Here is a 16,370-nt window from a genome sequence, read left to right as displayed (position 1 = left end):
TGGGAGGTTATCACGCCTCGACCTGCCCAGGGACCCAATTCTCCGGAGGCTGACATGCCTTGACCTACCTGGGGATTCAATCTCCAGGAAGCTGTCATGCCTCAACCTGCCTGGGGAATCTGCACTCTGACCCAGGGACTCCTGACTGTCAAGTTGCAACAGTACTGGGTAGGATAAGCTTAAGAAAGACTCACCCTTAAGGAAGTCCACCCATGGAAATAGAAGGAAGCCTATTACTTGTGGGACTGTGCCCTATCTCAGCAATAACTCAGTAGCCCAACAAGAACCTCACTGACTTTCTCAAAAGCCTAAAAGCGGCCCTCCAAAAGTTTATCAATCTGGACTTCGACTCTTATGAGGGACAGGTGATTTTAATGGACAAATTCCTGTCCCAACGTGCATCACACACCTGAATAAAGTTACAACAGCTATAGCAGCAGGGCCCTGCTCCATCTTTAGATGAGATGGTCCAGACAGCCGCCAATACCTCTTATAACAGAGAACAGGAGAGGGAGGCCAAGGCCCAGGAAACAGAGAGAAGGAAAGAGACAATGCAAGCTCAGATGCTGGCCGCCCTCCAAGGATTTGCCTCCTATGGCAAATCCCGAGTCCTTGAGGGATAAGGCATGAGGCAAATGCCTAATCTGTAGACAGGCCAGACAATGGGCCAAAGAGTGTCCAAACTGTGACAAGTCTCCTAAAATGGCTTGCTACAAATGTCATCAAATGGGACATTGGGCAGCACTTTGCCTTTGGGAGCCAAGAGCCTCAAGGTCAAGCATCAAGCCTACCCTCATGATGGTTCAACAGGACTGAAGTGGCCCACTATAGCCAGCCCACCTGTCACAGATAACCATCAAGGGGCTGGAGCCAAGGGTGCAACTGGATGTGGCAGGTAGGTCTGAGAATTTCTTGACTGACACAGGCTGCTACTTACTCTATCTTGACCTCCTGCTCCTTCTCCTCTCAAACCTGTACCATTTTGGGTGCTACAGGAAAAACAATTACAAAAACACTCACCTGAGCACTTTGTTGCTGGGGTGGACAAATATTTTCCCACCAGTTTCTGGTGGTCCCTGAGTGTCCTACTCGCTTATTGGGAAGAGACCTCTCCCTGCCTTCGAAATCTTGCAGCTATTGCAGTCCTGATAGAAGATGTTTTAAAACTCTCCCTTGAGGGCAAACTATTTTTACTAGCCACCAAGTGAAACAACTCCTGAATCAGAGAGGCCATTTATGGATGTCTGTTCAAAGGATCCTCAGATATCAAGTAGTGCTGATGGAAAATCCAGGCCTCACTATATCCCCTTGTGAGGTTCTTAACCCAGCTACCTTCCTACCTACCCCCGAGGGCTCTCTCCCCTTTCACTCTTGCCTAGAAACCTTGGGCCACTGGACAAAACCCTGAGAGGGATTGTCAGAAGATCCTCTGACCAATCCTGAGGAAATCTGGTACACTGATGGAAGCAGCTTTGTCTTGGATGGAAAAAGAAGAGCTGGATATACAATAGTCTCCAATTTTGAGACCATAGAGGCTAAACATTTGCTACCAGGTACTTCAGCCCAACTGGCTGAGCTCATAGCCCTGACTTGAGCTTTAGAGCTGGGAAAAGGAAAAGAAGTAGCCATTTACACTGACTCCAAATCTGCCTTTCTGGTGCTACATGCACATGTTGCTATTTGGAAAGAAAGAGGCCACTTGACCACCCAAGGGTCCCCGATCAAGTATGGTGATCAAATCCTTAGACTCCTGGAGACAGTCCATCTGCCTGCTGAGGTTTCAGTCTCCCACTGTAAAGGACAGCATAAAGAGAGCATGGAAGTGGCATGAGGGAACCAAGCAGCTGATCAGGCAGCTAAGAGAGCAGCATTACAGAACAATGACCTAATAAGCATTGCCACCTTAGTTCCACAGACTAATTTGCCAGAAACTCCTTCATATACTGAAGGCGAGATTCTTAAAGCTAAGAGTGAGGGCTTTCAAGAGGATCATATGGGGTGGTTCCAAAAGGAGGGACTCCTTTTTCTGCCTGGGGCCGTCTAGTGGAAAGTTGGTTAATTCTTTACATGTCACCACTCATTTAGAGGAGAAGGCCCTCCGAAGATTACTAGAAAGGTCTTTCAAAGGAACAGGCCTCCAAACAACTACAAGGCAAGAAGTCTCCTCTTCTCCTACTTGCCAATCAAACAACCCCCAAGGAGCTCAAAAACTCCAGCTGGCCCAGCCCATCCAACAGTGTGGGACCTACCCAGGAGAGGACTGGCAGATGGGCTTCACCCAGATGCCAGTTTCTCAAGGGTATGAATACCTCCTAGTCATGATATGTACATTCACAGGATGTATGGAAGGTTTTCCCACTGGACTGAGAAGGCTGAGGAGGTGGTAAAAATATTGCTCCATGAAATCATTCTGAGATTTGGTCTGCCCGGGTCATTACAAAGTGAGAGTGGGACATCATTACTTGTAAGGTCACCCAAGGGGCCTCTAAAACATTGGCATTACTTCTTGCCTCCATTGTGCCTGGAGGCCTCAGTCTTCAGGAAAAGTAGAAAGAACCAACCAATTCTTAAAATCAGCAATAAAAACGATAACCCAGGAGACCTCCTTCAGATGGAAGGAGGCTTTACCAATAGCTCTCCTCTGCACCCATATTGCCCCTAAGGAACAGGTTGGTCTTAGTCCTTATGAGATGCTATATGGGAGACCTTTTGTTTATGTCAATGACCTCTTCCTAGATCCAGAGGCTCAGACCCTCCAGTCTTATACCATGGCCACTGGGCAATTCCAACAAGATATATGCTTGTGGGGTGTCAACCAGGACCCAAAAGATTCTAAAGAGCCACTATGCTCCAGGGACTCAAGTTCTAATTAAAGTCTGGAAAGATGGGTCCCCAAAGGCTCAACTCCAGCCCACACAGAAGGGCCCCTACCCTTTAGTATTTTCTATCCCCACAGAAGTCAAGGTACCAGGACAAGAGTCCTGGATTCACTACTCATGAGTCAAGCCATGGAAGAAAACATAACAGCACACTCAATATACCTGTGAGCCCCTGGGAGCTCTCAGATACCTATTCAAGACTACAAATGAGTGCCATTCTAATGAACACCCCCAAAATTAAGTTTCCAGGGATAAGATATCTTAGGATAGCTCTAAAGAGCCAACACAGCTTGGCAGGTGTAGTACTCCAAAATAGAGAGGAGACAGATCTGATCCCTGAACAAGGAGGGACTTGAGCCATCTTGAATGAGACGTCCTGTTTCTGGGTAAATACACCCAGCTAAATTAAAGAAAGTCTCGTGGTCCTCAAGGAAAACATTCAGATCCTACAGGATCTCAAAGAATGAGCTGGAGAGTTCTCGGGGTGGCTACAATCTCACTTTGGGAAATCCTTCTCCTGACGAGGGGGAATTTGGTTGTGGCTAATGCCCCTACTAATCCCTGTTATCACCATATTGATGCTGCTTATGATTGCTCCATGTATTATCAACTGTCTAACCCATTTTGTCTCTGCCCAGGTCAACAAGCTACAACATGCAGTGACAGTTCAATAAGGATATATAAAACTACAGCCGACCACAGAAAATATCACTCACCCTTAGATGAACACTACTATAAAGACTCTGGGGCTTGAGACTAGCAAGAGGGGGAGGCCCAAAGCCCCTCACCATCCCAGCTCAGCAGGAAGTACCCAGAGAGACCTTGATGCCCCTATTCGAAAGAATTGGGCCTCCCATCTCTAGAGGGGGGAATGTTATATAATTAGAATAGGAGAAAGGAATCCAAAATGGCAGTGGCTAAAAGACAAAAAAAGGAAGAAACCCACGAAAATGGAACAAAGTAAAATCTGAGGACCTGAGTGAGAACCTCAGGTGAAACAAACAGCCCTCCTGGCTAGCCTAATTTACAGAGGGCAGGCTCAAGGAGAGGAGAAAAAACATAAAAAGAGGAACCAAAATTGAGCCCCTCTCTTCTTTTGGGTTGGCCTGCCCTCATGCCTCATGGATGTATTTTCCTTTGCTTGCCAAATAAATCTGAGCTGTAACCAAGCTGTAACACTAGTCTACCATTTCAAATCTTTGCTGCAGTGAGACAGAATCGAGAAATTACACACTCCCCAGATAAAACCATCAGATCAGATCAGATCAGATCAGTCACTCAGTCATGTCTGACTCTTTGTGACCCCATGAATCCCAGCACGCCAGGCCTCCCTATCCATCACCAACTCCCAGAGTTCACTGAGACTCACGTCCATCGAGTCAGTGATGCCATCCAGCCATCTCATCCTCTGTCGTCCCCTTCTCCTCCTGCCCCCAATCCCTCCCAGCATCAGAGTCTTTTCCAATGAGTCAACTCTTCGCATGAGGTGGCCAAAGTACTGGAGTCTCAGCTTTAGCATCATTCCTTCCAAAGAAATCCCAGGGCTGATCTCCTTTAGGATGGAGTGGTTGGATCTCCTTGCAGTCCAAGGGACTCTAAAGAGTCTTCTCCAACACCACAGTTCAAAAGCATCAATTCTTCGGCGCTCAGCCTTCTTCACAGTCCAACTCTCACATCCATACATGACCACAGGAAAAACCATAGCCTTGACTAGATGGACCTTTGTTGGCAAAGTAATGTCTCTGCTTTTGAATATGCTATCTAGGTTGGTCATAACTTTCCTTCCAAGGAGTAAGCGTCTTTTAATTTCATGGCTGCAGTCACCATCTGCAGTGATTTTGGAGCCCAGAAAAATAAAGTCTGACACTGTTTCCACTGTTTCCCCATCTATTTCCCATGAAGTGATGGGACCGAATGCTATACTGACTTATAATTACATGATTATTCAACTTAATTAAAAACATTCTAAAATAGTACATTTAACAAAAGTGGGTTTATTTCCATGTAATACTTATTACATTTTTCTTACCTCAGTTTTATTTAAAGCCAGGTCAATATCTTACTCTAAATCACTTTATTAGTAATGCATGCTCTTTAGATATAAAGTCCTTCTGGAAAACATGCAACATTCAGTTACCTATTGGCAATGCACTTCAAGGAAAGTTTTGAAATTTGGTAAAAATAAACTTCAACCCCATGACCCCATACCAGGGTGAGGTGGGACGGGGAAAATATACACAAAATCACAAAGACATTACTGTCAAGCACCTTAGAGCTAATATCCATTTCACTTTAAAATAGCATTGCATATGGATTCAGGAAGAATTTCAAAATATTTGAAGATCAAAAGGAAAGAGTCAAAGACTGACATGAATGTGGAACACATTAAATTAGCTAACAGGGTAGCTCTCATTCATTATTTCCATTTCTAGCTATAGGGGGGTAATCAAATACAAGTAAATTTACAGTTAAAAAGCCTTTGTGAATATTCAAATTGTAACAGAAAATAAATTTAAGGGTTTGTTACTTCTAAGGGAATTCATTATGTAATATTTGTTAGATGGACATCTCTGTAGTGCATTTTAAATATGATTCAACATCAAGGTAAATTCATATTCCAATAATTCTTTGCTTAAAGTGAACTCATTTGGGGTTCTATCATCAGAATTTATGGCACATTCTCATGAGTATAGTTTTCGTGGCAAATTTAATCCTTTCAGAATTGATTTTGGGAAAGGAATAGGCAAAAGTCTAGCTGAATGGCTGCTCCATGAAAATGGATTAAATATGGTAATCAAAGAAGTCATATAACTTTTTAAAATACACAGATTTTAAAGAAAATTTGGCCCTACTATGCAGCTTGTGGGATCTTAGTTCCCTGACCAGGGATTGAACTCAGGCCTGGCAATGAAAGCACTGAGTCCTAACCTTTGGACCACCAGGAAATTCCCATATTATTTTCTATTTTTAAAAAAGCTTAAGCAATTTTATGATATGTCTGCTGAGTGAAATGCCCTTATATTTTGTACACATCAGTTTGACTGCATATGACTGGGTTTACAATTCTTAAATACTCCATGCCAGTGTGTGTAAAGAATATTAGGCTAATTTCTAAGCGGACAGAAAAGTAGGTGATTACATTTGCACAATATGAACCTGCACTCACTGCCGGCCAGAGTCAACAGAGCTCTATTGTTATGCAGGAAACCCAATGGAAAAAGGGTCCATCTGATAATCTGACCTAATAAGTCCAATTTTGGATCATAGGAAAATTCTATTTCCAAAAATAAATGCTATTAGAAGTCAAGATTTAATTATAGCAGTATCCTTATTAAAAAGGAGTCAATTATTTGTGAGCATTGTGAATACTTCTGCTATCTAAAAGCTATCTGAAATTACTAAAAAATATCTACTTTATTCATGAATATTGACCCACTGGATCAAAGTGTTACTCCCCAGTTTAGACTTTACAAATATTTCTCGTACCTTGATCCAGGCAAGTGCCCCCTATTCTTTTCTTGTCCCCACCATAATCACTGCACCCTATTCTCTGAAATGCTCCAAAGAATAAGGAACCCCAAACCTCAAGGGTTCCTGAAAGCTGTTATTAGAGCAGCCAAAACTCTTTGCAAATGACTTTTCTGATGGGAACAATCATTTCTAACCTGTATGAAGAGGGGAATTCCCTTTTAGGTGCCTAGAAAAGAGCAATAAAGGTTGCTGGGTATATTAGTCAAGGTCTCTTGGGAAGACTGTTTCGTGGTTTATTCTTCTGAGCCCCTGAGTCATCCCACATTTTTGATGTACCTGTACTGTGATTAGCAATGTAACCAATAAAAATGTTTTTAAATACAACATGTAGAGCCATCAACTCTAAAATCCCTTGGATCATGACAACACCATCTCAGCGATAAGTCTTCCCCGTAGTGGAGCTGGTCTATTGATAGTTTTACTTAGTTTCGAAGAGCAGGAAGCCTGCAAAGGTAGAGAAGCGCTGGTGGTCCCCATGAAGAGCGCCATTGCCCATTCTCAGCCACACCTCATCCCCTTTGGCCAGCTTCAGCACTGCATGGTTGCTGGATGTATCTGATTTCCCCTTTGTTTCATAGCTAAAAGGAAAAAGAAAATGCACCAACTACTTAGTCTTTGAAGAGAACAGTCAGATCTTAACCAAAATCTATCCCCACTCTCTCCCAGAGTCCCATACATTTAGGTATAATCTGGATTAAATTCTCTAAATGACACATGAGCAGAAATTACATGTGCCACTTATAGAACTGGCCAGTAAAACTCCCACAAACCATCCCCCTTGATCCTTCCTCATTACGACTGTGTGGAATGCTAATGACAATGACCAGAATGAACTTGGAAACCTTTTGTTGAAACCTGAGTGCTTGAAGATTGTGGCATGAAAAGAAAAGGAATTTCTATCATGTTCAAGCCCTTGGGTCAATGTTAGAGCAGTTCAATCCACCTTAACTAACAATAGAATTTGTATCTAAAGAAGTGTGCTGCCCTAACCCAAACTAAAACATGTTGCATCAGCTCATGGTCAGGGATGGAGCAATGAGGAAATAGATATTGTGGGCTTCAAAGCTGGAGATCCCTGTCATGTTAGAGAAAACCATCTGGGAAAATGTGGTGACTTGGAGTAGAATGTCTGATGCGTCAAAGCTTGTTGTTCTTTCCACCTTCTGACTATGGCAATGATAATGACCAGTGCAAATTTGGGAGTCAGTTTTACAGATGGCAGAAAAGCTTTTACCAGCCCACATCCCTCAGAAACCTGTTGGAGCAATCCTCCATCCAACTTCCACACATTCTCCTCCTCTCTTTCAACCCCATTGCTCCCCAACCTGGAACCAGCCAAGAAAAATAGAATTCTAATATGTTCAAGCCACAGTCTTCTAGATCTCTTTGTTGTAGCAGTTTCACCTATCTAACTCATCTTTTCTCTTTTGGCTTTTCAAATACACTATCTTACTAGAGGCCAGGTTCCAAAAGAAAAAAAAGATGGCAATCCCCACAAATCATCAAAAATAAAAAAAAGCAAACATAAAGTTTTTCACAGTTTCTCAACACCCATTTCTTTAATTATGGGAAAGGTGTTGGCTCTCTGCCTCTTCTCTACAACTTAAGCTTGCTGCTAAGCTGCTAAGTCACTTCAGTCATGTCCAACTCTGTGCGACCCCATAGACGGCAGCCCACCAGGCTCCCCCGTCCCTGGGATTCTCCAGGCAAGAACACTGGAGTGGGTTGCCATTTCCTTTTCCAATGCATGAAAATGAAAAGTGAAAGTGAAGTCACTCAGTCGTATCCGACTCTTAGCGACCCCATGGACTGCAGCCTACCAGGCTCCTCCATCCGTGGGATTTTCCAGGCAAGAGTACTAGAGTGGGGTGCCATTGCCTTCTCCGACATCTTAAGCTTACATCAGAGCAAAGTGCATTTTTTCTTTTTTATATGGACTTTTCTCCAAGGAGCCTTAGGGCCAGGTTGCTAAGATAAACATCAGAATTGCAACACAGCCTAAAGAGGGAGACTGGTTCCCAGCTCTTAATCTGCCAGCTCCAGGGATGATAGAGAAGGCCATCAAGAGAGCTAAACTCTAGGCAAACGGAGCAGAGAGTAGGAAAGGAGAAGGAAAGCCTGAGAGAGAAGGAAAGCCTGAGAGAGAAGGAAAGAAAGAGTTAAGAAAAGAATGCAAATAATTAGTTATGATGAGCGTTGCTAGTAATCAACTTAAGACCTCTTATCAACCTGCATGTTTTCAAGTTTATCAGATTCACTGCCCCACAAAGAGTAACGGTAATCTGACCATGTACTTGTGTATGGGAGCTCTGGATAACAAAGTTTGTGCTGGTCTCTGTTGAATCCTATTCACGTCCTGACATTGGCTATCCTTTGAGCAAACAATGGCAGCGTGCATACCTACGCTAGGAAAGACCACTTACCTGTACATGCTGAAGACCGTGTTGCCATTGTGCATGAGGTATACATACACTTCCTCCACATCCTCATGCTTCATCATGCTGAAGGTGAAGAAGTACACACCTGGAAGAGGCAGATATGAATCCACACTTATGTTAACTATTGAACACTGAGGACTGGGACCTCACATTCATGTCACTGGACTTCACATTTCATTTATTGCTATTCTAAGTGGTATGTAGGTTCTTTCTTTCTTTCTTTTTTTTTTTTTGCTTGGTTCTGTCTGACTCTTTGCAACCACATGGACTGTAGCTCACCAGGCTCTTCTGTCCATGGAATTCTCCAGGCCATTTCCTTCTCCAGGGAATCTTCCCTTCCCAGCAATTGAAACTGGAGATTCTTTACCATCTGAGCTATCAGGGAAGCTCGTGTTTTTCGTGTTTTTCTTTTTTTTTTTTGGCTGTCCTTGGTCTTAGTTACGGCACTCAGGATCTTCAGTCTTCATTGCGGCATGTGAGATCTTTAGTTTCAGCATGAGAACTCTTTGTTGTGCCATGTGGGATCTAGTTCCCTGACCACGGATTGGACCTCAGGCCCCTGAACTGGGAGCACAGAGTCTTAGCCACTGGACCACTGGAGAATTCCTGTTATGTAGGTTCTTCTTGGCCTTTATTCCTATGAGTATCCATTTATCTGCTTGCACCTTCAAACTCCTTTAAATTTTTATGAGACTTTCTCAGTGCATAGAATAAGGTATAAAAGCCTGTCCCTTAGGTTTAGAATAACCATCAGCAGCACCTTCCTCAGAACATATATGAACACAGTAGAGAGCCCAGCATGAAGCTACCCATGGCCTCCTGTGGCCTGACAAAATGACCCAAGGACAGCACTACCATTAACCAAAGATAAGGAAGTCATATGGCACAGAGAAACGTTCATCACTTCTAATGACTGCAGCGATTTCTCATGTTATTCACTGTAAGTAGGTGAAATTATGTATAATAGATTGAACTTTGACTGAGCAGCGTGACCTTACTACTAAAAATATGAACACTTTTCATTTAAAAAAGACGAACACACTTTAAAATATGTTAGTTTTCTCATAAGGGCCTAGGGTTGCTAATTGAAAGCAACTTAATATACCTGATTCACTTTAAATACCAGTTTAGAAAATACTTTTACTGAAAGATTAAGAGGAATCCAATAGTAGAGAGACGAATGAAAAGGAAAATCTTCCTAACTTCAAATGATCTTGGTTTTGAGAGTGCATTTTAGAAAGATGAATGAACATAAAGTAGCACATTCTTACTGATTTCCATGTTACATGTTTAAACTAATAGCCTTGCCTTAATGTATTTGAGCTGCTATAACCAAATACAACAGACAGCTCGTGCTCAGTTGCTCTGACTCTTTGAGACTCCATGGACTGTAGCCCACCAGGGTCCTCTGTCCATGGGATTCCCCAGGCAAGAATATTGGAGTGGGTTGCCATTTCCTCCTCCAGAGGGTCTTCCCAACCCAAGGATTGAACCCGGGTCTCTTGCATCTCCTGCACTGGCAGGTGGATTCTGCCACTGCATCACTTGGGAAGCCCCAGACAGACTTAGTAGCTTAGAAATAGCAACACATTTATTTCTCACAGGAAATAAATTTCTGGAGGCTGAAATTCCAAGACCAGGTTAGGGCCCTCTTTCAGGTCACTGAGTTCTGGTTGTGTCCTCTCATAGCAGAATGGACCCCATAGACTCTGTGGGGTCTCTTCTCTGAGGGCACTAATTCCATTTATGAGAGTTCATTGTGATGCCTAACCCCATCATCTTGGGCATCAGGTTTTCAGTATGTGAGTTTTGGGGGAACACAATCAGACCATAGTATACTTTGTGAAAGAAAAACCCAGAAACATCTGGAAGGAAAAAAAAAAAAAAGCACCACACAGTTCTATGCTGTTTTCCAAAGGTGCAATCAAGTAAAAGAGAAGCTATAAGGCTACCATGTTGATCCATCTGCCTCTGAGTCAAGTTAAACCACATACAGATGTTATCAGTTCAGTTCAGTTTAGTCGCTAAGTCGTATCTGACTCTTTGTGACCCCATAGATTGCAGCACACCAGGCTTCCCTGTCCATCACCAACTCCCGGAGTTCACCCAAACTCATGTCCATTGAGATGTATGATTTTGCTTAATTTGGAGCCAGGCTTGCATTTTCAATGCGCTGAGAATAAAAGATACAGTATAAAAATAAGCCACATCCATTCATATGCCTAAAGGTGGATCTATAGATGAAAGATAAAGGCAGATAGAAATCAGAGACTCAAATAAAATAATTTCTACGTATGCAGTTTTTTGCATTTTACAAAACTTATTACTTACACACACAACTTTCAATGCCTCAAGAAGATAAAGTGGGAATAAAAATGACAGAAAAAAAATATTACTTTTCCTGAAGAAAAATGATGACTGCTATTAAAAAAAATAGATGTAGAGGTATATTAGAAACACTAAGAAACCAGATGGCAAATAAATGAAATGACTAGAATTGGAAATATAAAAGTGCATCTATATTACATCCACACATGGCTTTTCTCTGCAAGGGAACATACTGAAATCAGAGACAATATATTTTCACTCTGGTTTTTACATCTTCATGTGAAATTCAACCTTCTCTGTCCCATAACTCTCATATGGTCATTTATAATCAATTCAAAGTTTAAACAGTAAAGTGGGAGTCTAATGATGGTTGTTATTGTCCAAATTATGTCCAGCCCAAGAAAATTCTAAAAAACAACTAAATCCTTGAGCTTCAATTATAAAATCATTGAAAGCAATGGAACCACTCATTGGGCATATCTAGAAGTGTTTAACAAAACAGTTATAGGAAAATTTAACACAAATCTTCAGAGCAGAAAATCACATAAAAAGGTTTAAAGCTAACTGAAGGGTGATGAAAGATTGCTTCTTTCACTTCATATGTCAGCTCATTTCTGACTTCAGCTGGGTAGAAAAATAAATCAAAGCACACATTAAAAGTATTTGTGACAAATCTAACATGGCCACTGCCTCCATCAGAATATTCTTCTTTTCCTTCTCAATGGCATAGACAGAGACAAAGAAAATTGAAAACAAGCACCAAAAATATCCATGCTCTGCAAAACTAGGAGACCGGAAAGAAAATCAATCAACTTGAAGTATCAGTTAAGTGCTGTCCTATGTCAGTGATAGCAGGCAGAGTCACACGGAGGCAACATGGAGGTTGGGCAAGGAATTTTGAGAAGGCCAAGTGGCAGCAGATCTCAAACAATTCCCAGGAAAGTGCCCTCCCCTAACCCCCAGTACAGAAGGGTCACTCTGAAGTACTGATGCTGAAAAGAAGCTCCCTTGAGCAGAGCCGGGATAAAGCAAAAGTTATGTTTGGGAGGAAGTTTGCCAGATAAAGTACAGAAAGTGTGAAAAGTCCTTCTGCAATGGTGGATCCTGGGATCTGCCAGCAGATAGGAGGCAAAGGAACTGGCAAGCGCAAGGCTGGCTTCATGTTTTTCTAGACCCGGTGTAGTCTGGGAAGACAGAAGAGTGTGGCCACACAGAAAACACACAGAGCTGCTGTAGTTGAAAGAAATGGAGAGTGCCCGCTTCGGCAGCACATATATTAAAATTGGAACGATACAGAGAAGATTAACGTGGACCCTGTGCAAGGATGACATACACATTTATGAAGCATTCTATATTAAAAAAGACAGAGAGAGAGAGAGAGATGAGGAGTCCCCTGGCAGCAAGGGAGGAAACATTGAATTACCAAGCCAAGAAGTATGCTGAGGTCCCTTCCCTTCTTCAAGAAACTATGGCATAGTGCTGATCTAGGAAACCCATCAACCATCAGTTAATTTTAGAAAGTAGAAAAGAACAAAAATTATCAATAGATAAAGAATACTCCACAAGAAGAAATGTCGTCATGTGGGAGATGGAAAATAAAACCAAAGGTTCCATCATGGGTTTAAAAGTATATTAATGAAGGAAATCCCTCTATGAAAGAACATTGTAAGACAGAATGTGGAAACCCATGGTAGAAATGATCAGACAAGAGGCAGAACTGAAAACCAGGATGACAAGACTAATGTAAAACACAGAAAAGGTTAAAATAGTACCACAGAAACAAGGCAGAAGAGAGAAGGAACTGGGAGAAGAAAAGGAGAATTAATCCTAGGAAGAAGCAATTAAGCCTATGCAGGATGTGTGTGTGTTGGCCGCTCAGTCGTGTCTGACTCTTTGCAACCCCACAGACTGTAGCCCATTAGGCTCCTCTATCCATGGAATTCTCCAGGCAAGAATACTGGAGTGGGTTGTCTGTACCTCCTCCAAGGGATCTTCCCAACCCAGAGATGGAACCTGCATCTCGTGTCTCCTGCATCGGCAGGTGGGTTCTTTACCACTAGTGCCACCAATGGAAAAAAGCAAACATGAAACGGAAGTAAAGAACACCAAAAAATTAGAGAAAATAATACATGTAGAAGACAGAGGAAAGTTAAAAACAAAACAAAGTGTGATCAGAGTTCTTAAAAAAGTTAACAAGTGTTGTACTAAGATGGACGGGGTACTGTTTGTGAGCACGTAAGAATATCTTATATCTGACATTGTTCGGAACTGCCAGTCTATGATGATAAAAACCTAGTTGACTTTTAATTGGGTTTATTATAACTGAAATATGCTATAGACAATATAGCCCATTATTGCCTGATTTCCTAACACAAGACAAACTGCTCCCAATGCCACCTCACCTTAGTACAACAATGAGAAGAAAAAACTGTATTTATATTTTAAGATATAATTCAAAGAAACTCTCCTGGACAAAAAGAAGGGTTCCATACACATAATGAAGAGACACAACAGGAAAATTTGATCCAGAATGATTAACATTTCTTCTGGAAAAATCACTAAACTTTGAAGATAAAGAATTCTTTGGGAAGTCAAGAAAAAGATTAAGTCATTTATAAGAGGAAAAAGCTCAGATTTATGTCTGAGTTCTCCAGACCAAATGCCAGAAAACAGGACCAGAAAAAAATATATAAACTAACGTTTTTATTTGCAGCCAAGGTTATAACAGTTTAAAGCAGGTGAAGTCTTAGAGAATACTGATGTCATAAGCTTTTTTGAGAAAATAATTAAAGGACAAAAATACTGGAGTGGGTAGCCTAACCCTTCTCAAGGGGATCTTTCTAACTCAGGAATTGAACCAGGGTCTCCTGCTTTGCAGGCAGATTCTTTACCAACTGAGCTATTAGGGAATCTCTAATTAAAGGACAAAGTTTAGCTAATAAAGAGATGTTTGGGAAACTTTGGAAAAATGACCAATGGTGAACAATGAATATATATAACTACAGGATAAGTTCAAATTATAGAAGAGGATAATGTTGATAAACTAAAATGCAATTATTTTATACCTTGACAATGTACAAATGATTCAACTGGCAAAAGTTAAAAATTAAGAAAGCGAGAAAGATAGAATAAGTTCATTGACTGGCTTATTTGTAATAATATATATAATATTACATATTATATATATACATATATATATACACACATATATACATAATACTATCCAAAAGAAAACTGAAGAAGCTGTAATGTATTAAACAAAGTAGTTTTTTGCCGGGAGCCAGCATGAGGAACTCCACCCGTGGCAAAGGTCATGAGGAAGGAGGCTCAGCATACACAAAGGCGGGATCGAGCCTCAGGAGTCCCCCTGGAAATTCTTGAGCATCTACCCCCAAAACCAGAGTCTGCCTACTTTACTGCTTTGTGTTCTCACCTACACCTCTGATTTACAGGAGGCTGTCCCCCACCACCTCTCTCTGAAAAAGAGTTAACTTACAGCTCCAGTTAATAAAGTTCCTGGGTGTGACAAGAGTGTTTCAACCTACAAACTCCTTTGGAAGTCCTCTAGCCTGCCTGAACAGGTTCTTCTGGCCACATGTGATTATTCACAGCCTCCCAACCATGAGAGGCATGAGATGTTCTACACTGATTACAAAGGAATACAGATTCCTTTGAGCAGTTAAAAGATTGATTAGAAATTGTATTGGTGAAGGGTTTTTCACTTGTTGGGCCAATGTTTGCTGCTAAGTTTCCATATCCCTTACCTACTGTGTCCCTGGGAGTGTATTGATTAATATAATTGGTGTATAGGAATGTAAGTAGTAGCTTTAATGTTTGTAACCTTGAACCCTTGAGTTAATTCTTTTCTTGTTACAGCCCACCACACCTTTGGCCTATAGAAATGCAACTTTATCTAATGCTTTCAGAGGGTGGCGCCTAACTTTAGAATAATCACCTTTAGAGAAAAATTAGTTTTCTGAAGAAAGAGTCATAAAATGTTAACAGGCCTCCTGGCCAGAAGATGATGTAAATCACCTAAACTTTTGCATATGATAAATTTGCAGGAAGAAAGCCTGGCTTCGATTAGGATCAAGGACTGCTGTCCTTGCATGACTCTACCCCTTCCCCCATTATCCTCTATACACAACTTAAGGTATAAAAACTACTTTGGAAAATAAAGTGTGGACCTTGTTCACCGAAGCTTGGTCTCCCCATGTCGTTCTTTCTCTCACCTTCTGGCTGAATTCCCATCTGTAGCATGGAGACTCATCAAGCCTACTAATTTTGCCTGGGCTTCTAAGATCCGACCGGGGAGGCCTTAGTGTCTCCTCTCCTTCGGGAGAACGGGAGGATGCCTGCGGCCTACGTAGGTGACGCAAATTCCTTATCTTGGAATTTTATTAGCTTTCCACATAAACCAAGTTATTCAGCCTCTTTTCTCCACTGAATTTTCTCACTGAGCTATCCTTATTTAACCACTCTTTATATCTTTAATTCTATTGTATCCTGATCGCCAAAGCCATCTCCCCTTCGAATTCCCTGGATCCACCGGGGCTGGACCCCGGCAGTTTTTGTTTTTTAGTCGCAAAGTCATGTCCAACTCTTTTGAGACCTTGTGGATGGTAGCCTGCCAGGCTCTTCTGTCTATGGGATTTCCCAGGCAAGAATACTGGGTAGTTATTCCCTTCTCCAAGGAATCTTCCTGACCCAGGGATTGAACCTATGTCTCCTGCTTGGCAGGCATTGGCAGGTGGATTCTTTAACGCTGAGCCACCAGGGAACAAACAAAGTAGACCTCAGAAATATTATTAAGGACAAATAGAAACATTATATGATGATAAAGGGTCAATTCACCAATAATCTAAATTGTTTTTTAACTCATGAATGGATAAATTAATATCGCCACTCAGTGAAATACATAATCAGAAAAAGGAACACACTGCTGATTAATACATAGACATGAATAAATATTAAATTAATTTTGTTAAGTGACTTATATTCTACTATTTAATACCAGAAGACTATATGACAATTCCATTTATATGATATTTTAGAGCTCTAGGGATGGAAAATCAATCAGTCATTGTCAGGGGTTGACTACAAAGAGATAGCACAAGGGAAATGGGGAGATGAAAGCTTGTTCTGTTTGAAACAATAGTGATGGAGACATACCTCTATGCACTTGTCAAAACTC

The 16,370-nt window shown here is 41.5% G+C and overlaps 1 protein-coding gene and 1 non-coding gene across 4 annotated transcripts in view; one reads left to right on the top strand and one right to left on the bottom strand.

The window, feature by feature from the left end:
- Positions 1-4,853: 4,853 nt before the first annotated feature.
- The window catches only part of C1QTNF3 (C1q and TNF related 3), a 32,480-nt gene continuing 20,963 nt past the window's right edge, over positions 4,854-16,370 (bottom strand). For all 3 annotated transcript variants that reach the window (XM_019983035.2, XM_019983034.2, XM_019983036.2), the window contains exons 5-6: positions 8,834-8,933; positions 4,854-6,988 (exon numbers count right to left, since the gene is read on the bottom strand). In XM_019983035.2, the coding sequence (XP_019838594.1) occupies positions 6,829-6,988; positions 8,834-8,933 (260 nt within the window). In that variant the 3' untranslated portion in view covers positions 4,854-6,828. The remainder of the gene's footprint in view (positions 6,989-8,833; positions 8,934-16,370) is intronic.
- Positions 12,429-12,535, top strand: LOC139178092 (U6 spliceosomal RNA). Its single transcript, XR_011562516.1, has one exon. It is a non-coding gene; the product is annotated as a U6 spliceosomal RNA (small nuclear RNA).

This window comes from Bos indicus, chromosome 20 (genome assembly GCF_029378745.1).
Source record: "Bos indicus isolate NIAB-ARS_2022 breed Sahiwal x Tharparkar chromosome 20, NIAB-ARS_B.indTharparkar_mat_pri_1.0, whole genome shotgun sequence".
Taxonomy (NCBI): domain Eukaryota; kingdom Metazoa; phylum Chordata; class Mammalia; order Artiodactyla; family Bovidae; genus Bos; species Bos indicus.
This window is presented reverse-complemented; position numbering and strand designations above follow the sequence as displayed.